This window comes from Carettochelys insculpta, chromosome 22, assembly GCF_033958435.1.
Source record: "Carettochelys insculpta isolate YL-2023 chromosome 22, ASM3395843v1, whole genome shotgun sequence".
NCBI lineage: Eukaryota > Metazoa > Chordata > Testudines > Carettochelyidae > Carettochelys > Carettochelys insculpta.
In genome coordinates this window covers 6,373,261-6,399,686 of record NC_134158.1, presented here as the reverse complement: position 1 = coordinate 6,399,686, position 26,426 = coordinate 6,373,261, and the positions used below count along the sequence as shown (strand labels likewise).

The window sequence follows — 26,426 nt, the reverse complement described above, 5'->3', positions numbered from 1 at the left end:
GCATCCTCTGGCGAGGAGTTCCACAGGTTGACTGTGCGCTGTGTGAAGAAAAACTTTTTTTTATTTGTTTTGAACCTGCTACCCATTAATTTCATTTGGTGTCCTCTAGTGCTTATATTATGGGAACAAGTAAATAACTTTTCTGTATTCACCATTCATGATTTTATAGACCTCTATCATATCGCCCCTCAGTCTCCTCTTTTCTAGACTGAAAAGTCCCAGTCTCTCTCGCCTCTCCTCATATGGGACCCGTTCCAAACCCTTAATCATTTTAGTTGCCCTTTTCTGAACCTTTTCTAATGCCAATGTATCTTTTTTGAGATGAGGAGACCACATCTGCATGCAGTACTCGAAGATGTGGGCGTACCATAGTTTTATATAGGGGAAGTAAGATATTCTTCGTCTTATTTTCTATCCCTTTTTTCATAGAATCATAGAATCATAGAATAGTAGGACTGGGAGGGACCTCGAGAGGCCATCGAGTCCAGCCCCCTGCCCCCACGGCAGGACCAAGCACTTTCTAGACCATCCCTGAAAGCCGTCTATCTAACCTCTTCTTAAATATCTCCAGTGATGGAGATTCTACCACCTCCCTTGGCAATTCGTTCCAGTGTTTGATCACCCTGACAGTTAGGAACTTTTTCCTAATGTCCAACCTGAACCTCCCCTGCTGCAATTTAAGTTCAATTTTAATTATTCCTAACATCCTATTTGCTTCACTGACTGCCGCTGCACACTGCGTGGATGTTTTCAGAGACCTATCCACTATAATTCCAAGATCCCTTTCCTGATCTGTTGTAGCTAAGGGTAAATGAGGCAGATAGAAGTTTTGTAAGGTAGATACCCAAGCAAATCTTATGGTGCTCACAATAACATTCTTTTGTGTCAAATTTCTGATAGGTGGCAGCAGTTGCCATGAGGAAACTGAGTCGGTGCTGGGTGTGAAGCGTTGCAAAGCTACCGTCGCGTGAAGTGTGATCTTTTTTCCGGAAATGTCACAAAAGCGGGTGTGTTCTTTTAACGATGAGCTCCAGAGACAGTTTAAGTTTTTGAAAAAGGACGCCGATCTGAGCGACAGCAGTCAGGTTACGTGCCAAACCTGTGGGGCACGTTTTTCAATTGCTCACGGCGGCCGTAACGACATCACTCACCACCTTCAAACGAAAAAGCACAAGAGGGCCGAACGAATGAAGCGTGAAATGCCAAGTGTGCGGGAATTTTTGGTTAAGCAATACACAGAGGCTGATCGAATCCATGCGAGCACGGGACTGTTCGCTTACCATTCTCTGCGCCATAGACACAGTTTCAGATCTAGCGATTGTACCTCACAGTTGATTAAAAATCTTTACCACCCCAAGTTTTTGTCTGCATGTGCAAAATCTGAAGCCATAATTTGCAATGTATTAGCTCCATTATCGACAGAAGAACTGCAGAGCGATCTAGAGAAGTGCTCGTTTATCACGCTTAGTGTGGATGCATCCAGCACAAAGGACCAAAAGCTGTTCCCTGTTCTTGTGCGCTATTTTCTCCCAACCAGTGGGATACACACGAAAATTATTGAGTTTTCCTCTCTCCCCTGTGAAGCTTCCGATGTGTGGTGTGAATTTTTATATCAGTTGATTGAGAAACATTCTCTGAGCGAAAAGATAGTCGGGGTGTTTGCGGACAACGTCAACACAAATTTTGGGGGTTCTAAACGGGCCTGGGAAAACAACGTGTGGGAAAAACTGCAAGCCAAACTCGGGAAAGAGATCTTCGGTGTTGGTTGCGGTGCTCGCATAGTTGAGAATTGCCTGCAAACAGCAGCTGACTGTCTTCCGATCGATTTGGAGTCCTTTGTCCTGAAAGTTTGTAAATGCTTTCACATTTACGCTGTTCGTGTTGAAGGACTGGAAGGCTTCTGCCGATTTGTCGACCTCGAGTATTCGAAATTGCTGGAGCACGGTAACATAAAATTCATTTCTCTTGGACCAGCGCTAAACAGAATTTTGTTGGCCTTCGATGGGCTCCAGGCATATTTTCTCTCTCAAGACAAATGCCCAACGCTGCTCCAGAGAGCCTTCAGCAACCCTTGCACCAAACTGTGGCTTGCTTTTGCTAGCAAACAAACAGCCATCTTTCGGGAGACGGTGGAGGCAATTGAGAAGAACGACTTGGCGGCGACAGAAGTCGCACTGCATATTTGTGCCCTCCAAAATAATTTAGCCGAGAGGCTCAGAGACAGATTCGTCACATCCCATGCAAAGATCCTGCTGCAGTCTTTGATTGAGAGTGAGCAAATTACCGAACAGGAATTTTACACTGAAGTTGAGAATTTTTATTTAACATCTCTGATGTACCTGCAAGAGTGGAAACCTGCTTTTGAGGCCCCCGAAAAGCTTGAGTGGGCCCTGCTGAGACATATGCCCGTTTGGGATGACATACAAAGCAGTCTTGTTGTTGGCCACAGAAGGATTCCCAGCCTCAGTTTGATAGAAGAGACTCACCTTTTTGATGAATGGGCAAATGCCAAACCAATAATATCCCGTCGCTTGTCTGACTGGAACGCTCAGAAGACCCCCGTTTCTGAAAGGTGGCGGAATGTTTTCCAAGAGCTGGACAAGAAAGCAGTCGAATACTCCGATCTCTTAAAGGCCGTCGAATTCGTTTTGTGTCTGCCCCGCACCACCGCTCCCGTGGACCGTGTCATGAACGCAGTGTGGTCCCCCGAAAAATCCCGTCTCAGTGCTTCGACCATGAAGGCTGTTTTGTTGGTGCGAGTGAATTTTGACCTGGACTGCAGTGCGTTTTATGAGAAGCTGCTGGGCAACAAGGGGATCCTTCGAAAAATTGCATCCTGTGATGAAAACAGTCTACAAGAAGCGTCTCGGGGTGGAGCACAGCAAAACGAGGAGCGGACAGGTACTTCAGAAGAACAGGAGGCACTTAATTGGAAGTATATGCCATTTTTTCCTTCCTAGTGATGACAATACAGTGTGTCCTTCTTTTGTTTAACGAGTGCTCAGTCAACTTAATATCATTTTCACTCTTCTTGTTCCGTGTCATTCTGATCTGTTGCTGTTTAGCTTCCTTAAATCGGAGCAGTTTTACCAGGTGTCCTGCATTTGGCCTAGGGAAATATGGGCACCTTGGAACCTGGAGTGAGAGTTCCAGCCCAGGCAGAGGGCTTGGGGTGGTGTGAGCCATGGCTGGGGAGACCTATGGGGAAAACAGGCAAACCCACCTCCTTACAGGTAAGCAGGGGTGGGGACCCCCTGGCCTGTGGTGTGGATCTGGACTGTGGGTTCTCTGGATCCAGACCCGGAGGCTCAGGGCTCCCTTCCATGGCATGCAGCCGGAGGTGGGGAGGAGGGTGTGGAACTCTGAGCCTCGTGAGCTTGATCAGACAAGCTGTGGTCCAGATCCACACCGTGGGCTCTGCTGGGGGCTGCAGGGGGAGGAAATGGCTCTGGGTTCCGCTGCTGGTCGCTGCTGTTCTCCCAGCCAGGAGCAGCAGCAGCCACCTCCCTGGAGGCTACCTACCACTCCTCTGATTGGCTGGAATTCCAGCCAATCAGAGTAATGGAGAGTGGTACCTGGGGAGAGGGGGCACAGAGCCCTGTGCATCCAGGGTTCTGCAAAGGTAAGTGCACCCCTGTCACCCAGATCTTGTGCCCCCTCTGATCCAGATCCCCATCCCACATCCGTCCTGCGCCCTCTCCCCCAGGACCTGCACCCCAAACCCTCCTGCCTCCCACCCAGACTCCCCACCTGCCCCCTGCCTCTGCCCCCTCCCCACTCCATCCCAGATTACCCACCCCCAGTCCGCTCCAGCACCGTCCCTCCCACCCGGACCCCATATCCCTGGCCCCCATACAGTAGGGGATCATATCAGTGAGGTGGATTTTTTTTCTGGCTTCTCACTTGTGTGACCTCTGACTGTCTGACTGATTTGTCTGTGAGTCAGAGGCCCCCCCCACCTGAAAAAGGTTCCCCTCCCCGGAGCTAGTGCAGTGTTTGGCTGTGCAGACCCACAGAAAGGCAGGCAGAAGGGTTTGATTGTGCAAGGGCCAGACTGTATTTATTTTGGGATGAGGTTTAATAAATCTCCCTCCAAAGAGGGAGTATTATTACTCCTGGCTGCCTTGGAGTTAAATCCAGAATCAAGAGGGGAAACCGAGGAAGGCAGTGCTACACAGTAGGTGGGGACGTGGCATCGTACTGTGGGCTGCCTCCTTGCATAGAATGTTCTCAGACCCCTACTCCCCCCACCCAGTGAAGTAACCCCGTTAACTGTGAGCAGCCTGGTGTTACAGCAGTGGGACAGAGCTTTGCATGGGTGTCACCATCGTGTTGCACGTAGCTCATGCCATGACAGCATTTTAGCGAATCTGCCTTGATGCAAAAAAGCTTTGCTTTGGATCCCAATAAAGAGTTTGCAGAAGAGAAGAGTGAGCAGGGATTAGACAGCAGCCTTCAACTTCCTGAGGCTGTTCTCAGCAGTGACAGACGGCAGAACAAGGAGCAATGTTGTGAAGTTACAGAGGGGGAGGTGTAGGCTGGATATTAGGAAAAACTATTTCCCCAGGAGGGGGTGAACCACTGGAATGTGTTGCCTAGAGAGGTGGTGGAATCTCCATCCCTAGAGGTTTTTAAGTCCCAGCTTGACAAGGTCCTGGCTGGGATGACTTAGTGGGGGTTGATCCTGCTTGAAGCAGGGGGCTGGACTCGATGACCTCCTGAGGTCCCTTCCAGGCCTAGGGTTCTATGATTCTGATCATTGGAATTGGTGGATTTGGCCTGCCTCCTCCTCCGGGCTTGGAGCCCTTCAGCTCTGGGAAACGTTCCCCTCCATCTCTTCTGGTTCGGTGGATGAACACATCTAACGATTGTTCTTTGCATTCCGCAGAGTTGGTTTCTATTCCATCGTGCTGCAAGGTGACACCAGATTGAGCTATCACCTCCAGGGAAGGGCTGCCTGCATTCAGGTGAAGATTTGTCTGCTGCCATCAGCTTCCTGCAGCAGAAAAGCTGCCTACTGAATGAAGAAGGCACCAAAAAGAATCGATGATGCATCCAGCCAACGTTGCAAAAATGCGTATGTGGGATTCTTCCTTGATAGCTCCCATCTCTCCCTGCAGCGAAGCAAGTAGATTAACTACTGGCTCAGAGTAGCTGGGATTCAACAGATCTGGGACATTCCTTCAGGTTTGCCAGCTTCATTTTGTGACTCTGGGCAAAGAATATCTCTCTGCCTCAATTTCTTCTTCTGTTGATATGGGCAATAGCATCACTAGAGTTGGGTTTTCCTGTCCCATGCAAGCTGGGGGAGTTTGAAAAAATTTCCCACTCAGAATTAGGACAAAGTCATAATCTCAAATATTTTCATGAGCAGAAATCCCAAGCTAAAAAATGGGATCTGCTCAAAATGTTTTGTTTCATTTTTGATCTTTTTCTTGTAAAGTCTTTTTAATGGCAACTTTCAAAACAAAGGGTTCTTTGGAACCAAAAATTAAAATATTTCATCGCAAAAATGTCCATAGGAATGGATAGTTCTGAAACTTGGTCACCGGATATTTGTATTTTTTTCCCCCCAAAACGCACAACTCTTCAAAACTTCCCATGGGAAGCTGGTTGGGATATGGACAAGCTGGTATTTTTTGAATCAAAAAATTCTGAACCAGGCTGAACACTTACCTACCTCTTAAGGATGCAGTGGGAGTCAATCTGCTGTTTGTTATATGTCATGCCCCTTGCTTCCAGTAGAGTTCAGCGTATATCTAAGTTGCATGTATCCACAGTGGTGGTGTTCCTTTATTCACAGGAAATTCCAATGCAGCTATCTAAGAATGAAAATTCAGTAACAAAATCTACAGGACAGATCTTTTCATTTCTTCTCTCTGTCCTCCCCACCCCACCCCCCAAGTGTTTTTGGTGTCAGAGATTCTATACACCTGGGTCTGTACATTGGCTCAGCACCTATTGTCTTTGTATTAGGTGGAAGTCTTGTTAATGTAAACTCTCATGGTCTGGAAGTTGAGGCCCTGGGGTGCGACACAGCAGACTTGGGCTCAGCTAGTGGATTGGACACTTGCTACTAGGGGCAAGTCTCCAGTCCTCAGTTTCCACATGTGTAAAATAGGTACAATAAGGCCTGGACTACGTTGCATCTGCCCATCAATCTAAGATGTGTAACTTCAGCATGATTCCTTCCACGCAGTAAGGTCGGTGGCCCACTAAGTCCCTGCCCCAGCTGAGATCAGGGCCCCGTTGGGCCGGGCGCTGCACAGACACACAGCGAGAGACAGTCCCTGCCCCAGCTGAGATCAGGGCCCCGTTGTGCCGGGCGCTGCACAGACACACAGCGAGAGACAGTCCCTGCCCCAGCTGAGATCAGGGCCCCGTTGGGCCGGGTGCTGCACAGACACACAGCGAGAGACAGTCCCTGCCCCAGCTGAGATCAGGGCCCCGTTGTGCCGGGTGCTGCACAGACACACAGCGAGAGACAGTCCCTGCCCCAGCTGAGATCAGGGCCCCGTTGGGCCGGGCGCTGCACAGACACACAGCGAGAGACAGTCCCTGCCCCAGCTGAGATCAGGGCCCCGTTGTGCCGGGTGCTGCACAGACACACAGCGAGAGACAGTCCCTGCCCCAGCTGAGATCAGGGCCCCGTTGGGCCGGGCGCTGCACAGACACACAGCGAGAGACAGTCCCTGCCCCAGCAGAGATCAGGGCCCCGTTGGGCCGGGCGCTGCACAGACACCCAGCGAGAGACAGTCCCTGCCCCAGCTGAGATCAGGGCCCCGTTGTGCCGGGCGCTGCACAGACACACAGCGAGAGACAGTCCCTGCCCCAGCTGAGATCAGGGCCCCGTTGGGCCGGGCGCTGCACAGACACACAGCGAGAGACAGTCCCTGCCCCAGCTGAGATCAGGGCCCCGTTGGGCCGGGCGCTGCACAGACACACAGCAAGAGACAGTCCCTGCCCCAGCTGAGATCAGGGCCTCCTTGTTCCGGGTGCTGCACAGACACACAGCGAGAGACAGTCCCTGCCCCAAAGATCTGACAAACAGGAATGTTGGTGCCCCTTACAGATGGGCAGTGGAGGCCCAATGAGATACACGGACTTGGCCTTGGGTTGCACAGCAAATCTGTGGCAGAGCCTGGGGTCGAATCTAAGGTTCACATAAGTCAGGCCCTTGTATGGACCCCAGAACTGTCCCTTTCCAGCTGGCCCAAGCCACGCAGATGTGTTGACTGACTCGGGAGGTGTGTTACTGTACGACTTCCTGCAATGGCTCTGAGGGGCTGTATTCCCCAGTGCGGGAAGGAGGTGCAGCCCCCCGCCCCCCACACACACACCGCACCTTGGCTGACCTGCCTGGGATTGAACTATGCAAGGCCAATGTCCTTCCTGCTGAGTGTTCCCCTCCCCCACCTTGTGTATCCATTTGTAGGGCAGCTGTGGGGTTCAGTCAAAACTCACCACATGCAGGGCCCTGTGTTTATTTCAGTGACCATATTTCTCGTACGGAGCAGCTCTGATCCGTCTGAGAACTGGCTCCGCTCAGCCCATGCCAGACCCTTTAAAGAGACCCTTCCCCACAGCAGTGTGTGCAGGGAGCTGGGAGGGAGGGATTCCAGGTACAGGTTGAAACTTCTTCATCCTCCAGCTACTTCTACTGTCCTGCCAGATCAGAGAGCACCTGGACCAGACAGCTCCCGCTGTGCAGGGTGCAACAGAGCCCTACTGGCAGCCCTGCAACCACGGGAACCCCAGTCAGACTGTGGGGAGCCCAGCCACAGTGGTGTCCCCACCTCCAGGCAGCCTGGGGGCCTGATCTCCCTCGGTCGGCAAATCCCCTCGTTCAGGACCTCTTTGGTTCCAAGGGTGCTGGATGAGGGAGGCACAACCTATGCCCAGAGAGAGCTTTCAGGGTGAGGTTTATATGCCACTCCTGTCTCACTCAGTGAAAGGGTGATGGGAATATCCCAGGGTGCCCTGGAGCTGTGTGCGCAGTCAAAGGAAGGAAGAGTGGTGAGAGCCGAGGCATCTTTCGAACCCTGCATGGATACAAACTTAGTACAGGTTGGACCTCTCTAATCCGGAACTCTCATCCAACAACTTCCATAATCCGGCATTATCTTAGTACCAGGTTAATTTTAGCTCAAAAATGTTGAAAGAGGCAGTTATGAAAACCCAGCAAATTCTACAACAAACTGAAGCCCGAGTCAGGAGAAAAAACTGGGCTAAAATCTATAATCCTCAAACTTCTTACAGTATTGACACACTCCACCCAAGGCGTGGGAGCTCAGGATCCATCCCATGCTTTAGGGCCAAGGTGTCCAATACGTTTGTGATAGGACACTGCGTCGTGCCCCAAGTTCCCCACGGTCCCATAAAGTTTGTTTCCAGCCACCAGCCCTGGCTCTCAGTGTTCTGTGCTGTTCTTAGCTGTAATTTACCCCTAAATGTCTAAGAGCCCAGTAAGCAGTGGGAGTGTTGGTACCATGCTAGGCAATATTGATCACCTGTCATCTGACAAATTCTCTTGTCCCGCACTGGTCAGGTCCTGAGGATGCTGTACTGGAGAGGTTCGACCTCTGTTAGTCTGTTTCAGCAAAAACAAGGAGTCTCGGGGCACTTTAAAAACGAACACATTTATTTAGGTATAAGCTCTTGTGGACTGCAGCCCACGTCCTTGTGGGCCGCAAACCCTGTTTTTTCAGAGGGCGGGGGGTGAGAGAAAAGGGAGAGAATATTCCTTTTTGAAGTGCAAACTACAGGCAAAGCAAGAGAGAATTGTAGTCGCTGGGAGGTGCTGAGGAATACTCCCGCTGAAACCAAAGGCGGTAGGGAAGGGCTGTAAAGCATCCTGAGACAGCGCCAGAGGGGAGTCTGAACATGTGTCACCTGGCCCCTGCTACCTTAAATCTCTGGCTATGAGTGCAGGGGGCATCAGCACCTAACGTAGAGCACCCACAAGGACGGCACTCGACAAATGCTCAGAAACTTAGTATCGAGCGTGTAGAATCAGCACAGGAAGAGCCAGGTCCTTGGCGATAACAGCTCAGTTGCCTCTGCAGATGAGGATTTAAAATTCTATGCAGCAGACAGTACCTCAGGCAGCCACACGTCTGGCCAGTCACAGAGACTATCCATCGCATCTCCCTATCAGCCAAAGAAGGATCACCTATTGGAATGGACATGAACAATCACCCAAAGGAGGAAAGAAATATCTTGTTCTTCGAGATGTCTGGCTTATATGCATTCCAAATCCACTTGCCCTCTGTTGGAACCGTCCACCAAGAAAGCACTCAACAAAGAGTGGGATGTGCTACTTCAGTTGAGGCTTAATCAGCGTTGGGTGAAGCACAAGGATTACTTCTCCTGTCTTGCTTACAACACTCAGGCTTGGTCGACACTAGGGAGTTAAGTTGATTGCAGGTATGCAGTTCTAGCTTCCTCAGTTGCGTAGCTAGAATCGACTTATCTGCAATAGACTTACCTGGCCGTCCACACAGAAGGAGGTTGATGGGAGAAGCTCGCCCATTGACCTCCCTTACTCCTCACGATATCGAGGAGTACAGGGGTCAAATGTCAACCCCAGACAGTTTGATTTTGTGCATCTCCACCAGGCACGTGAAACTGAACCTTGGAAGACTGACCCTGACCTGGTTGATCTTCCCAATAATATAAACATACCGTCAGAGCCCTCCCATTTATAGCCCCTTAGTTATAACTAGGCCCATGTCTGTATGTTGCAGTGTCCATAAAATGTGCACCTGAGTTCCATGAGGCATGGTTTGGAAAGGCTTCTTTAGTAATGACAGGGCCTGACCATCAGGCTTGGTGTAAAGGTAAAGGCCAGAGGCCTGAACAAGACCTGAACAATAAAGCAAAAAAGCAAAGCTGTGAGTCCTGCTCACAGGGATTTGGCAAGAGCTGCTGATACTGCAAAATAGCACATGCTTAACACCAGGCACGGGCTGTGCACATAAACATTCCAGGAAGATGGTAACAGAACACCTTGCCGGGTTCCAGAGATAGACATGATGGCCCAGGTTTAGCACAGTCGGGATGACAGCCTGATGGATAGTGTTGTTTTGATCGTACCACCTCGACAAGGTGGATAGGTGGTATCTAGATACATCAAGGGGTGTCAGTTCATTACCATTAGGGGAAGCACCTGGAATGCATAATGTACACATAACTTGTTTGTACCTGTGTATAAAAGTATCACTCAGAGGGCCATGTGGAGTGACCTAGGGGATTGTAGAGTCAGTTGAGTTACGGCGTATGCATGTACTAGTGTAAACTCTGGGCGGCTAATTTAGATGTCTGGAAAGCTAGAACCCATCTGTCAATGACAATAAACCTGGTTCCAGTGCCTTTGTGCCTTGCCTTGATTTATGGTTATTGGGAGCTCTTGTAAGTCTGCAGTGTAGGCTAACTGCAGAGCCTACACTGCACTTGAAGAGAGCACATGCACGCAGCCAAAGGTCGTCACCTAGAAGGGAGCAGAGCAGAGGTTAATCTGACTGCCTCGTCCTGGTTAGATCTTTCAGTGATCGCTGACACGTTCACCTTCCTAATCACAGGGGCTGACAACACTGCACCCAAGGTACCTCTAGACTATGTGGAAGATCAACCCGGAGTTCGATTTCAGGCACCTGGTAGAGACGTGCAAAATCAAACTATGCGCGCAGTGGAAGGAAGGCTCACGGAACCCTTCCGTGGAACACCATTAGGGGATGCTGGTCTAGATGGTGCTTGGTCCTGCCATGAGGACAGGGAACTGGGCTCAATGACTTATCAACATCTCTTCCAGTTCTAGTGTTGTATGAAAGAGCCACAACAGTGGGCGGTGAAGGATACAACAGAATAGCATTGCTATACATTTTACTATTGTGTTGTTGTAACTGTCTAAAATTAACCCATCAACCTAGATGTTAGTTAGCTCATTAGTTACAGGGGTACTAGAGCTGGGATCAGATGGGAAAAGATTTGAGGTGGGTTACTGAACCCGACAGGATTTTTAGGGGGCCTCTGCTGAACCCTAAGGAAGTAAGAAATAAAACATGACTTGCAATGTTCTCTCCATGGTGTTGGTTCCCTGTTTGCACAACGGAAAGCTGAAGTAGTTAGTCTAAATTTAAAAGATGAAGAAGTTGAAACAGGAAGTTTTGAAAACCCAACAAATTGGAGAACAAACTGAAGCCTGAGTCAGGAGGCAAAAACCAGGTTAAAAGGTGCACTCCTCAGACGTTTTACTGCACTGTCACACGCCACACAAGGCATAGGAGCTCAGGCATTTCTAGCACATGCTGTAAGATACTGCTTATGTGTATGTATTAATTAAACAATAGAGAACACACACACACACACACTGTTCCGCCCAGCGGTTTCACTCACCGCTACATACCAGCCACCAATATGAGGAAATGAGAAGCCCACAGCGTTCGTTTCTGCCCCGGCTCCTCCCCCACCCGTAGCCTCCTAGGACTGCAGCAGGGGACAGCAGGAATGGTCATTCATTCAGCCTGGAGGGAGTTGCCATGCACTGGGAGGAGAGAGGGAGGGAAACGGGGCCAGCTTGGGGCAGCCAGTGCGGAGGATGTGGGTGGAGGATGGGGCTGGACAGAATCAGGGTGGGGCAAGGAGGAGAGACAGAGCATCCTTGGTGCGGTGATGAGATATCCTGGCCCAATCTGGCTTTACTCTGCTCCCCATACCTCCACTAGCCTCCTGTAACCCAGCCTGTCTCACAGTCCCATCTACTGCCCACCCTGGACTTAGTCTGCCCTGTGTAGTTCCTTCACTAGTACCTGAGCATCCATCCTATCCCTTAGAACAGCAGTTCCCAACCTTTTCACTAGGGCAGGTCGCCAGTCACCTCCCAAACCATTCACAGATCCCCGGTCACCTCCCAAACCATTCACAGACCTGCTCCAATCACCCCCAAACTTTACAGACCCCCATCAATACCTCCTTGGGGGAGGGCTAGCTCAGTGGGTTGTGCATTGGCCTAGTAAACCCAGGTTGTGAGCTCAGCCCTTGAGGGGGCTGTTTAGGGATCTGGAGCAAATAGTTTTTTTTTTTTAAAAAGTGGGAGTGGTGCTTGCTCTTGTCAAGAGGGCAGGGGACTGGACTCAATGACCTCCCAAGGTCCCTTCCAGCTCTATGAAGTGTGTATCTCCCATTCTAACCACTCTGTATGCTGCATTCAATGAGAAAGGAAGCCACCACACAGCTCCCACAGCCATTCGCAAGTTTGGAAGATGCGTACTTTAAAAATAATCTTGGTTGTAACTTTGCAATTTATTTAAAACTTATTTTCTATGATAATTTTTATTTGTCTTTTATTTTTTTTCCCTGGACCTCCTGCAGTATTTTCACAGTGCCCCCGGGGTACACAGACCCCCCCACTGCAAACGACTGCCCTAGAAGCAGAGGAGGACTGAGTATGCATTGGAAAAGGACCGTGAAGAATGACACAGAACAATAAGATTTAAAGGTGAATGAAGCTGGTGCAGAAGTGATGGAAAAATGCTGAGCTAATGGGAGCAGATCAGAGAGGTAAACTCTTCTTCTTGAGCTCTTCTCTTACCCTCCCTTCCCTTCACTGCTGGAAAGGCCCTGAGTTTGCTGGCTTACATCCCCACTGTACTCTGTTCCCTGCCATAGCTCCTTCTTCTCTGGGCTCCAGCGAGGGGACCTCTAGAAGGGATTGGTTTGCCTCGGTGCAGCACTTGGCAGGAGGCTGAGAAGATACGCTGCTGGGGAAATCCAGGCTCGTTCCCTGCAGCCCAGAAGAGCGTGTTGGTTTTCCGCACTGGAAATTCAAAAAGAAACATATTCAGGTTGAGACACGACACTTTTTTTGTTTTTCTTCAGTTTTTCAGTTCAGCGACTGAACTGGAAAATCAGTCAGGCACAGAGTCCTTCCTACTCAGGTTTGAAGATGAGGGTTATCACCCTGCAAAACTCCTTGGGATTTGGCAGCTTCAAAGGGGGCTGAAAGTAAGACCCTCTTGGCCTGTATACAGCTCTAAAGAAGCATCTAATTATCCTTTCCCAATATCACTGGTCTATCTTCTCTCTCTGCCCATGTCCACCCAGCTTGCTTTTTTTTCTTCCTGGTGATTCAGAGTCATTTCATTATGACCAACACCTACTTCCTCTCATTTAAGGGAACTAACTATTTGCTATTAATGCGTAATCCCATCTGGGGAACTCAGAAAGCCAAGGGAGAATGAGCAGCTACCAGTCTTCTAAAACTGGGCGTCTTCTGGCTCACTCCAGTCCTGCCAAGCAGGTAAGCAAACTTATAGAAGGTTGTGTGAGGGGCAGACAGCCCTGTGCTCTTATTGTAGGAGGGAAGAGAGGAAAAGATGGTCTTTTAGGAGGACACTAAGGAACCGTCTGACTGTCTGATTCTGGGTGGTAGAGCTCACAGGAGCAAGGAGAGAAATAAATAACCATACAAGTCAGCGACAGATGGAGAACAATGGGATGTGTTTAGCAAGGTGATTTCTTGACTCTCCTGAATGACGACATTTCTGAGCCGCTAGTTCCAAAACACCCAAGAGAGGCGGCTGTTCTTGACTTAGTCCCAGGTAACTCAGGTAATTGAAGTGACAGTAAGTGAGTGATTAAATTCTAATGGCTGCTATCTAATTCATCTCAGTATCATCGGGACAGGATTCATTTTAAAAAGTAGCTAAGCTATAGGTGAAGGGATTTCAGGATATGTGTACGTAAAAGTCCAAAAAATCAAGAGGAGGAGAATTAGAATTGTTATATTCAGCACGGCCAGCCTCCTGACATGGATGTCAGTCTCTAACTGATAAACTTAGAAAGATTCCCCTGGATGGAATAAGCTAGCCATGTGTGTCAGAAAGAAATTTTAACAGAAACTTCCCCTAAGACAGAAACTACTCGTATTTTCCCACCATGGATTTATTTGCATCTTCTGAAGCAGCTGTCTCTGGCCAGTCTTGGTAGCAGGACACGGAAGCAAACGGCTCAGTAATCTGATGAGGTATTTCGTATGTCTGTAAATTCCTAGGAGAATGTGCTACTGTGGAAGGTAGGATTCAGAGGATGTGCTGCTGAGCGTGAGGCAGTGGTATATGTATAAGGGCATTTACTGTGTCTCCTACCTGAAGGTCTGACAGTGAAAAATAGGAGTTCTGAGAAGGTCCCAGCTGACTGTGAGGTGGGGTTTACACCTCGAAGGCAGCTGGACTTCACAAAAGGCTTGGGGTAGGAGTGGGGACCTTGCTGTGTTTCCCCTTTCAGTGTTTGTCGGAAGTGGAGCTAGGAAGAAATCACAACTGAGCATGGAGTTGTGTATGGAACAAGTGGGTGGTTCTTGTCATGGATTGCTCAGCTTTCATTTTGCAACAGAAGTTTTCCTGCTGAGAGGCGGCAGCTAAAGAATGGCATGATGTGAATGCAGCTGGGAATGGTTGTGATTCTTGTAACTGGCTCACTTGGCTATGAATTTAAATGGCTTTGTTAAGTAGAGTCCCCCACAGAGGTGATCTTCTTGTTACTGTGGTTTAAATCTGGTGTGGCCGAACACCAAACTCCCCTATTCTCCTTTAAGGCTTGTGGTGTATAGATCTCTGTCCTTCATAGAATCATAGAATTCTAGGGCTGGAAGGGACCTCAGGAGGTCATTGAGTCCAGGCCCCTGCCTGAAACAGGATCAACCCCAACTAAATCATCGCAGCCAGGACTTTGACAAGCTGGAACTTAAAACCTTTAGGGATGGAGATTCCCCCACCTCTCTAGGGCTGCTCCTACACTACCATTCTCCCATTGGAGGTGCCATGGTGAGGCTATTTGAAGCAGGCTAATGAGACACTAATGTGCATATTCAGCACCTCATTAGCATAATAACGGCCGTGTGAACAGACCGAATTTCAGATTGACAGTGCAGATGGGGGCAGCTTCGAAACAAGCGCCCCCCTTCGACATTCCCTTATTCCCACAGAACCAGATCGGAGTAAGGGAATGTCAAAGTGGGGTGCTTATTTCGAAGCTGCCCCCATCTTCACTGTCACTCTGCCATTCGAACTCTGTTCGTGCAGCTGCTATTATGCTAATGAGGCACTGAATATGCATGTTAGCACTTCATTAGCCTGCTTCAAATTTCCTTATCACCATGGCACCTCCAACGGGAGAATGGTAGGGTAGCAGCAGTGGTAACACATTCCAGTGCTTCACCCCCCTCGTGGTGAACTAGTCTTTTTCATAATATCCAACCTAGAGCTCCCCCTCTGTAACTTCAGACCATTGCTTCTTGTTCTGCCATCCCTCCCTACCGAGAACAGCCTTCCTCCCTCCTCTTTAGAGGCCCCTTCAGGAAGCTGAGAGGTGCTATCAGTCTTTCCTCACTTATCTGAAGTGTAGGTGGAGGTATGCAGGGATCCCTAAGTGCGGTATCACCTACTTTTCAAATGATTCAGCCATTACAGTCTGGTCTTCTTACAACAGTCAGCAAGATCCTCGGGGATCCCACTGGGCATTTTAGCATGGTGAGAAAGTGAGCCCCAGGGCTTCCACTGAGCCCCTCTGACCAACCACAGTGTTGACATGATCCCAGATCTGGGGCTCTTGTGGAGAGAAAACAGACTCTGAGGAAGGCAAGAGGCATTCGGTCCTCCCATGTTGTGGGTGGAGTAAAATTTTTCACTCACAGCAGCAACCGCTGTGGTAGGCAGAGTGAAGGGAAACAGTCTCTTCGTCTCTTAGGTCAGGCTTACCCTAGGTGGCAGAAATCAATGTAAGATACGCAACTCCAGCCACGTGAATGGCATTGCTGGAGTTGAAATACCTTAAATCAAATTTTGCCACTGTCCTGGGTGGAGCCCTGAGTTAGCACCGCCCCATGACCCTTTGCGTCAGCACGTCGATCTCTCCGGCAGTGCGTAGAGTGAAATGGCGAGGCTACTTCTCCTCTGTAGCCTTGTGGAGCTGTCTTCCCCAAGCCAAGGTAAGAGCCCCTGCCCTCATGCCTTCTACGTAGCCCTATAACATGCCCCAGTGCGCCCCCGGCTACCTCTGCCTGGCGGCTGGGAGGTAAGATTGCATCACCCGTAAGTGTACTTCCTTTAGCTTGGCTCATGGGCACCGGATATGCCCAGCTGCTCTCCCCGCGTGCCGCAGCTTCTGCCAATGCTGGTTATGAGCTTGGCAAGAGATATTTCCATCATGTATATTATTGCCCATGCTGTGTCCGTCTGCATGGGCAAGCTTCTACCATGTTCTCCCCGACCCCGCTGAGCTGTGCTGGTCCCGGCCCCTCCCACAGCCAGCACAGGGACCAGCCCATCCCTCCATTGGAGACCCCCATCCTGCACCCAGCCACTTCCCTGGCCAGTGTGGGGCCCAGCCCAGCCTCCCTTATGGAGCCCCCCCGCCATGTAGCCCTCCCTCCCTACCCTGGCCAGACAGGGCACAGGCCAGCTCCCCCAACAGAGCTCTGCCTTCCACTGTGCCAGCCCCAGCTCCTTCCAGGCTGACATGGGTCCTGGTCCAGCCCCCTCCCGCCATGGAAACCATCCCCCCTGCACTGTGCCAGCCCCTTCCTCATGCAGCAGAGGGCCAGGCTCAGCCCCAAATGAACCCCCCCACACCATGCCAGCCACTTCCTTGGACAGCATGGAACCTGGCCCAGCCCCCACAATGGAGCCTCTCCCTCACACCGTCTCACCCCTACCCCTCCTCTGGCCAGTGTGGGGCCTGCCCCATACACTTTGGATGTGTATTACAACAAGATTTCACTAGTTCAGGCTCCCAATCACCTCCCCAAGAGGTTCGTGGACCCCCATCAAAGCCAATTGTAGCAGCTATGGGCACGTTGTTCAATGAAAAAGGAAATCTCAAGCCTAGATTTTCGGACAGCCATTCATACCATGATTGGAAGCCATTGAATTTTACAATAATCCTTGCCTGTGACTTTGCAATTTATTTAAACTCGTTTTCTTTGACCATTTTTATTTGGCTTTTAGTTTTTCACGGACTGCCTGCAATACCCTCGCGGACGCCCCAGGGGTTTGTGGCCCCCAGGTTGGGAAGTCCATGGCTAGTCCAGGGCTAGTCTGTACCACCCCAGTCATACATCTATGTTAAGCAACCCAAGGTAGCTCAGATATGTTTATTCAAGCTGTGATCACACCTCGCCATTGCTAGGTAGACATAGAGGGGAAGAGTCTATTTAAACCCTTCCTTTTTAATATGTCATTGACAGGTAACGCCAAGGTGCAGTGAGCCTGGTTTCCTTCTTCAGCTCCTGCTGGTAGTCTGTTCTCCTCTTTAATATTGATATTTAACAACTTTCCGTGAGCTAGTGCCTTGGTACAGATCTTCTCATGTAATAGCTTGGGGAGGGGCGGGGGTTGAAGCCTTTCTGTGTGTGTTTTGAAGAGCTCTCCCTGGGCTTGTTGGGCTGAAGCAGCTTATGTACATGTCGTACTTTTTTTGTAAGAACACCAAAAAAAAAAAAAAAAAAGAAACCAGTGCTCAACCAGCTCCCTGCCCTCCCTTCCTCTTCCAGCCAATCCTGCAGCTGGGGCTACTGAGGTGGCAGTACTCAGTATTGCCAAGTACCCACACAGAAAAAGCACTGTGTAAACGTTTATTTCTTGGACAAGGAGAGGAGACGTGTATTAGCTACGTATGAATATCAGAGATCCCGCTGAGGTTGCGAGGCAAAGGCGGAGGACAATGGACCTTATAAAAGCCAATATGAGTTCAACTGGGATTTAAAAGTCCCGGGATGGGGCAGGCTCTGGAGCAGGGGTGAGAACCTAGCTCTTAGGTGACCTCCAGGTGGATGGCTTGGAAAGGGAGTACTGCTGGGAGGAAAGTGTCTTCTGTGGGAGCCCCTGGATCAAGGGGATGCTCTGGAGGCAATGGAAAAGCCTCTTGAACTATACCCCATGTTGGGCTGAGGAACTAGTTTATTTTAGTATTTTTCCCTAAATTTTTTTTTTTACCAGTAAATTGTGACCTAAAACAAGGGTGTGAGGCAACGGATGTTGTGTTATCGATCCTTAGCCCATGACCCCCGCCCCAGCTGCTTGTGTTGTACTGAGCATGCTCATACAGACTGAGCGTGCTCAGTTACATCTGCTGAAGCCGCGGCCCTCGCTCCGCACCCCTCCCCCAGTATTGGCAGGTAGGGGTTGTCTCTGAGCCCATGGGCGTACACCTTGAACCCAACCAACATTGAAAATCCCATCCCTGGTGCGTGGATTTTTCATTCCCATGTGGCCGAGTATCTCTACTGGGTTGGGGGACTAGCCAATTTTCCTAGGGCATAAGGAAGAGGAACATCTGTGTAGGGAATTCTTGACTGTAATGTATTATAGAAACCTAGAGCTTTATAATTAATATCAATTCCTGTCTCCGTCTGCCCTGCACCAGCTTCACAGTCTCTTCCAAACTAAATATAGATTTTATTTTTGTTTCCGAACAGAGTATGGAGTTTGCTCTCCTTATATTGACCTGCCTGTGACGGAAAGATCCTCCGGGCATGTCCCCATCAGCATCTCCAAAGAGGCTTTTGGGGTGAAAAAATGGAACAACTCCACTTCTCAATGGGATGACGTAATCGGCTCTGTTAATGGGAAAACAAGGTCTTTCAACAGCTGCATCAGAGAGCAGGTGTCTGTCGGGGAGGGACACTTCAGTGTGAAAAATGTGAGCAAAGCAGCCGAGGGATATTACTTGATACAGGCGCTGTCTGGAAAGCGTGTGGCCTGTGTACATCTGAGGGTGCTGGGTAAGTTCTGTTCCTGATGTTCCAGGAGATGAATGGTCCCTACCCCCGAGAGCCTAGGTGACTCCAGTGTACGATCACGCACTAACTCTGCTCAAGGGTGCGGAGGCAGAACATGCCCTATGCCTGCGACTTCCTAATGGAAACACGGACGGTAGCTGGTAGATTTTGGTTCTGCTCCTGTAAGTCACACTCCGTGCCCCAGAGAGCCTGCTGGAAGTTCTGATGGGTCGGTGAGGGCGTGTCTACGCTTCAGGGTTATTCCAGAATAGCTGCTGGAGTTGTTATTCCAAAATAAGATATTCAGAAATAAGGGGTCCACTCTATAGGGAAGTCCCCAAAAGAGCAAAATTTATTCCACAAGAGTAACAGAGAGGAAGCCGTGCTAGTCTAAATACTATCAAAACAAAAAAGCAGTCCAGTAGCACTTTAAAGACTAACGAAATAATTTATTAAGTGATGAGCTTTCATGGGACAGACCCACTTCTTCAGCCCATAGCCATACCAGAACTGACTCAATATTTAAGGCACAGAGAACCAAAAACAGTAATCAAGCTTGACAAACCAGAAAAAAAATTATCAAGGTGAGCAAATCAGAGAGCAGAGGGGCGGGGGGCGGGAGTCAAGAATTAGATTAAGCCAAGTATGCAAAAGAGCCTGTATAATGACCCAGAAAATTTGCATCCCGGTTCAAACCACGTGTTAATGTGTCAAATTTGAATATGAAAGAGACCTCAGCAGCCTTCAGCAGATGCTAATGAATATGCAGCGCCTCATTAGCATAACATTGACTGTGGCAATTCGAAATTGCTGCTTTTGAATCTCACGCCGACTGTGTAGATGGGGACCTTTTGAAAGGACCCCCAGTCTTCAAAAGCCCCTTAGTCTATTTGGTTTTAGGAAGAAGGGGCTTTCGAACTCTGGGGAGGTCCTTTCGAAAGGCCCTCACCTACATGGGCAGTGCAGCCCTTTCGAATTGCTGCGGCTGCCATTATGTTAACGAGGTGCTGCATATTCATGGCAGAGCCTCGTTAGCATCTGCCGAAGTGTCTCATTAGCATCCCCCTTTCAAAAGGCGGGGGCTAGCATAAACAGAGCCAGAATGAGGTTTACAGAATTCAAAATAAGCCAGCTGCTATTTCGAAATAGCAGTTGCATTGGGTAGATGCTCGCAAAGTTATTTGGGAACAGCAGACATTATTCTGAAATAACTTTGCTGTGTAGACACACCCGGAGCGAACAAATTGCCAGTTATACTCTGGCCTTTCACCCTCCGATTCATCCAACAGAATGTGACCTTTTTGTCAGTTGCGGCTGAGGTCCTGTGATCTCTGCTGGGTCCCGACCTTGAGCCACGGAGGAATACAGCATTTCCCAGCTGGCACTTCCAGTGCTGTACTGGGACCCTTATCTGGCACAGAAGGGAACACGTTTTCAGAGGTGGTGTCAGGAGTATTTCCCTGGCCCCGAAGCAGAGCCAGATGCCAGGATCACGGAGGTGGGGTGCACCTTGTGATTGCGTGTTGAACCTTCACTAAAATTCCTCCCTGTTTCAGAACTCCCCTCATCCTCCCCTCCTGCAACACAGACCCCCAGAGTGAGCGAGGAGCCCATCGCTAAGAGTGAAAAGGAAGGTAAGTGAAAAGGAAAGCATCCCTTCCCTAGAAATGGGCCCCCACACCCAAGCCGTCATTAGGCATCTCCCTAGTGTGCTGAGGCCCACAGCGAAGAGAGCAGAGTTTTGCTGCCTGTCAGCCCTCGTCTTGTCCAGGGCAGTCAGTCCTTCCTATGTGCTGAGCTTCGGCTTCAGAAATCTTGTCACTCCCTTCGATGTCATTGCTTGACTATATCTCCTGTCACAATCGGGCCTGCACAATCAGAGGGACAAAGGGGGCAGTGGCCCTGGGGCCCAGCCACACAGTGGACCTGGGGCATCTGGCCACTGCTACTGTGGGAGTGACGGTGGCCCAGAGCCCCTTGCCTCTTCAGTCATCACTGGAGCACCATGCTGTGGGCTTCAGGTGGCCCTGAGCATGGTGTAGAGGAGGTGGGAGCATTCCCAGCTCCACCCCGTCACCTATGTTTCCCCCCCTTGCAGCAGCACACAGGCCTCCCACAGGCTTTTGCCGAGAGCCCTGCAGAGGCTGTCAGCTTAAGGTGACCATACTTGACCTACAACAGCCCTGAGAAGGAGCATGTCTCTATCCATCTCCACCCACTCGTGTTGTATGAATGTACTGAATAATCAGCTCCCTGCTCACCACAGAATCTTTCTGAATTAATGGTAGGAAAAAAAAAGCCAGTCCCCTCTTCCAGTTTGGTTTTTGTACAAACGTTCCAGGCTGCTCTTTTCTGCCATAAAGATGCAGAAAAGGACACAAGCCTAATCCCCCACCTGACGCCTCTAGTGACATTTAAGTTCAGTGGGATTCCATGGGCTTTAAGGTGCCAATGAAATGTGGATTCGTGTTAATATACCAGACACTCTCTGCTTTTCTAATTACAGGGCTGAAGACTTGGGCTTGGCCCCTACTTGTTCTGCTCCTTGCTGTGGTGCTGGCGTTGTTCTGTTAACGAAGGTCCAGCTTGTAAATGCCTATCCTGGGTCTTAGTGCTCAATCTTTTATCCTATCATTATTCTGAAGAAGTGGGACTTAGTCACAAACATTGGAGGGGGAAGCTTAAAGAGTAAAATGTACATGTCCTTCTTCCACTTGGGACTTGCCTCCTGTTCTTTCAGGCAGCACTGTACCAGTTTCTAATAGGCAACAATGGCCCAAAGTCCTTTTCCTAAGGGATCTGAAACTCATTTCATCCTCATTGGTGTCATTCTCTAAGTATTACCTCCCATACCACACCAGACCCATATTTTCTCCTAACCACTGGTTGGATTCTCAACCTTTGCAGAATGGGGAATAAAAGCCAAGTGTCCTGACTCCTAAACCCTGCTCACCCACCAGACCATACTATCCTCCCAGAATCATAGAGTCATGGAATACTAGACCTGGAAGGAAACCTGAGAGGTCATCGAGTCCTGTCCCCTACCTATACAGCAGGTCCGAGAACCACCACTGCCCCGACAGATGTCTATCTAACCTGCTTTTAAATATCTCCATAGTAAGAGAGAGAGAGCCATGTTAGTTTATATACCATCAAAACAAAAAAGCAATCCAGTAGCACTTTAAAGACTAACAAAATAATTTATTAGATGGTGAGCTTTCGTGGGATAGACCCACTAAACCATAGCCATACCAGAACGGTCTATCCCACGAAAGTTCACCACCTAGTGAATTGTTTTGTTAGTCTTTAAAGTGCTACTGGACTGCTTTTTTGTTTGAATATCTCCAGTGATGGAGATTCCACAACCTCTCTAACAAAAGGAATAAAGGACAGCTTGAAGGTCCCCCCAGATATACAACAGAGGAGACCTCGTCTGACCAGGGATTTGAAACCCCAGTCTTGAGATTAAAAGGCTGATGCTCTATCCACTGAGAAAGCCAGGCTCATGCAGAGCAGGAAATAGAGCAAAAGAATCCTAGGACTCCTCGGCTCTAACCAGTAGATAGTATTTTTTCTCTGTAAGGGAAGGGGATAGAGCTCTCTAGTACACTTCATAACAAGCTTGTTTTTTAAGTGATGTTTGTCACTGAACTCGTTTCCTGCATTCTCCTTCTGAAGAGCTGAGGATCAGTGTTCCCCAAACAGGAGCATTAGGTAGTGACATTGAGAAAAGTGTGAATTGCTCCACCTGAAAATGCCAGACTGGGCCCCCTCTTCTTGAGTTCGGTACTGGCCATGGTGTGAGCTCCAAGGGCAGGGCTGGGCCAGAACGCTTTCCCTGGCCACAGTGTGAGCTCCGGGGAAGCGGACTGGGTCAGGATGCTGTCCCTGGTCCTGGCCTCAGCTGCTGGGATGGGATGAGGCTGGTGTTCCCAGCTTCGGTATCTGTGGAGAAAGTAATACCAAGAGGGGGACCTGGGCCAGCAGGGATCTTCCTGTCTGGTGCTGAGGTTGACAGCCTAGTGGAGGGTTTGGAGCAGGGGGGCATTTACTCTGTCCTGGGGCCAACAGGTTTGAGAGCCCTGATTTCAGCAGACCCCGGCTTCTCCTGCTGTGGTTGCTCCCAGTGGTGACTCCCCAGTGTCACTGTTCCCTGCACTTTACTGCCCCCCAGTGGTGACTGTGAAGTATTTCTTCCTCCTACTGGTGCCCCTCCCTTTCCATGTTCTGGGAAACCATCAGATTCCAGGCACTTCCCCATTTCCAGGCACAGCCAAACCCTGACCTTGGTTTAAGTTAGGGTAAGAGGAAGCTGGGTACCAAATTTGGTGGTCCTAGCTTTTACGGTTTAAGAGGAGTTTTTGAACAAACAGACTCACAGATGCATAGACAGATGGCCTCACAGACAGACAAATGCACCCTAACAGATATGGGTAGATTGTTACTGTGGGATTGAAAAGGGGAGTAGACAAGCCCTGAAGGAAGAATCCTACTGCAGACCCCAGGGATAGGTACTTCCCCCCATTATCCCCTTTGAAATGCTGAGACCTAACAGCCCACCACATTTCTAACTCCCACGCCTGGAAGGTCCTGAGGAGAAAGGGGAGCTGCACCTAGCAAAGGCCTCAGCAATACAGAACTCAGAACAAGCCTGGAGGAGGCCATAAATAATCCACATCATGACAAGTTGGAAAGAAGAACAAATCACAGCAGCTGAGCTGGTGCTTTGCTGAATCCCTGCCCACCAAAATGAGAAGAATTGAGGCTTTCTGCAAAAGTTGTCCTGCCCAGACCAACCTCCTGTCTGCGGTTGGTGAGGCCCCAATGTACATCTGCCCTAAACTTCCACCCCTGTATCGGCACCCCCACAGCTATTTATTTGCAGAAGTGGGAAAGCGTAACCCGCCCCCCCGCCGGGTTACTAGAGTGAAAGTACAGATTCTTTGGGAAAGCATGTAATTAAGTAAAAGTCAAAGAGTCTTTCCGTTTCTACTTGAGTAAAAGTACAAACATGTCACATCTTAATTCTACTCAAGTATCTGGCAGTATCCATAGAATGGCCATCTTTATACTTCTGGGCACTTGGGTACAATTACAATTATGAAAGTACTTTTGTACTTTTACTCAAGTAGTTTTCCAGATGGACATATTGATTTTTCTTAATTACATTCCCCCCCGTGTCACTGTACTGGTACTCAAGCAACTTTTTGGGGCACTTTCCCCACCTCTGTTTAATTGTATCCAAATTATCTCCCAACTGCTGTTTCCTGTCTCAGTGCTCTTGAATAAGACTATAAGAATGACTGTACTGGCTCAGACCAAGGGTCCATCCAAGCCAGTAGCCTGTCTGCTGACAGTGGCCATTGCCAGGTGCTCCAGAGGGCATTAACCAAACAGGTAACAATCACTCTGCTGCCATCAATCTCCAGCCTCTTACAAACAGGTTAGGGACACAATTCCTACCCAGCCTGGCTAATAGCCCTTGATAGACCTAACCTCCATTAAGTTATCCAGCTCTTTTAAACACTGTTACAGTCCTGGCTTTTACAGACTCCTCTGGCCAGGAGTTCCACAGGTTGACTGTGCGCCATGTGAAGAAGAACTTCCTTTTATTTGTTTTAAACCTGCTGCCCGTCAATTTCATTTGGTGTCCTCTAATTCTGATATTATGGGAACAAGCAAATAATTTTTCCTTGTTCACTTCCTCCACGCCACTCATAATTTCATATACCTCTAACATATCCCACCTTTGTCTGCTCTTTTCTCAGCTGAAAAGTCCTAGTCTCTTTAATCTCTCTCCATACGGGACCCATTCCAAACCCCTAATCATTTTAGCTGCCCTTTTCTGATCCCTGTGCATCTTTTTTTGAGATGAGGTGACCACATCTGTATACAGTATTCAAGGTGTGGCTGCACCATGGTTTTATATAAGGGCAATAAAATACTCCTTGTCTTATTTTCTATCCCTACGCAATCCGTTGTATACAGCCAAGCACTAAGGAACAACTGCACTTGCTCCAATCCCTCAGACAGAGACAAACATCTACAAGACCTTTACCAAGCTTTCCTCAAACTACAATACCCACCTAAGGAAGTGAAGAAACAGATTGACAGAGCCAGATGGGTACCCAGAAGCCACCAGCTACAAGACAGGCCTTGCAAGTAAAACAAGAGAACACCACTGGCCATCACATATAGCCCCCAGCTAAAGCCACTCCAGTGCATCATCAGTGATCTGGAACCCATCCTGGATGATGATCTTTCACTCTCACAGACCTTGGGAGGCAGGCCTGTCCTCGCCTACAGACAACCTGCCAACCTTAAACACATCCTCACCAGCAACTTTAGACCACACATAGTAACTCCAAACCTGGAACCAATCCCTGCAACAAACCTCGCTGCCAGCTCTGCTCACCTATCTACACTAACGATATCATCACAGGACCTAACATCAACCACACCATCAGGGGCTCCTTTACCTGCACATCTACTAATATAATATATGCCATCATGTGCCAGCAAGGCCCCACTGCAATTTACATTGGCCAGACTTGACAGTCGCTACATAAAAGAATAAATGGACATAAATCAGACATCAGGAACTGTAACGTACAAAAGCCTGCAGGAGAACACTTCAATCTCACTGGGCACAGTCTCATGCTCCTCAACTAACATCATATATGCCATCATGTGCTAACAATGCCCAGGTGCTTTGTATATTGGACAGACTTCAAACTCTCTTAGACAAAGAATTAATGGGCACAAAACAGACATCAAAACATTCCTGATCCACAAACCAGTCAGTCTACATTTTAATGGAGCAGGCCATTCTGCTAATGACTTAAAAGTCTGTGTTTTATTGAAGAAGAATTTCCAGTCTGCTTTACAAAGAAAAGCTGCTGAACGCTGTTTCATATTCAAATTCGACACATTAACATGTGGTTTGAACCAGGATGCAAACTTTCTAGGACATTATACGGGCTCTTTGGCATACTTGGCTTAATCTAATTCTTGACTCCCCTCTTCCCCCTGCCCCTCTGCTCTCTGATTTGCTCACTTTGATAATTTTTTTTTTCTGATTTGTGAACTTTGATTACTGTTTTGGTTCTCTGTGCCTTAAATATTGAGTCTGTTCTGGTATGGCTATGGTCTGAAGAAGTGGGTCTGTCCCACGAAAGCTCATCACCTAATAAATTATTTTGCTAGTCTTTAAAGTGCTACTTGACTGTCTTTTTTGTCCTGGACACTCAGTATGAGATTTAAAAGTAGCAGTCCTACAACAAAAACATTTCAAAAATCTGTTCTGGTCTGGCTATGGTCTGAAGAAGTGGGTCTGTCCCACCAAAGCTCACCTAATAAACTATTTTGCTAGTCTTTAAAGTGCTACTTGATTGCTTTTTGTTTTGATTTCAAAAATCAAATGGAGAGAGAAATCTCTGAGCTGCAATTCATTTGCAAATTTGACTCCATCAACCAAGGATTAAACAGAGACTGGGAGTGGCTGGCCCCTTACAAAAGCAGCTGGAAGTTCACACCTCCACATTAGAATCTGACAATGGGTCACATCTCCCCTGACTGATGTGACTTGTTTTTTCTCCGCTCTTGGTGCATACTACTGAGAATGGGCCATTTCCACCCTGACTGAATAGAC

At 48.8% G+C, this 26,426-nt stretch overlaps 1 protein-coding gene across 3 annotated transcripts in view; it reads left to right on the top strand.

The window, feature by feature from the left end:
- Window positions 1-25,992, top strand: part of LOC142024770 (uncharacterized) — a 28,705-nt gene extending 2,713 nt beyond the window's left edge. Inside the window, exons 2-10 of one of the 3 annotated variants that reach the window (XM_075016974.1) lie at window positions 901-2,935; window positions 4,889-5,187; window positions 12,370-12,558; window positions 12,667-12,842; window positions 13,173-13,297; window positions 18,473-18,778; window positions 20,332-20,409; window positions 21,282-21,354; window positions 24,764-25,992. In XM_075016974.1, coding sequence (XP_074873075.1) covers window positions 993-2,935; window positions 4,889-5,021 — 2,076 coding nt within the window. In that variant the 5' untranslated portion in view covers window positions 901-992 and the 3' untranslated portion in view covers window positions 5,022-5,187; window positions 12,370-12,558; window positions 12,667-12,842; ... (3 more) ...; window positions 21,282-21,354; window positions 24,764-25,992. Of the gene's footprint in view, window positions 1-900; window positions 2,936-4,888; window positions 5,188-12,369; window positions 12,559-12,666; window positions 12,843-13,172; window positions 13,298-18,472; window positions 18,779-20,331; window positions 20,410-21,281; window positions 21,981-24,763 lie in introns of those variants that run through there. The other 2 variants (XM_075016973.1, XM_075016975.1) reach the window with 2 other exon arrangements.
- The last annotated feature ends 434 nt before the right edge of the window (window positions 25,993-26,426 follow it).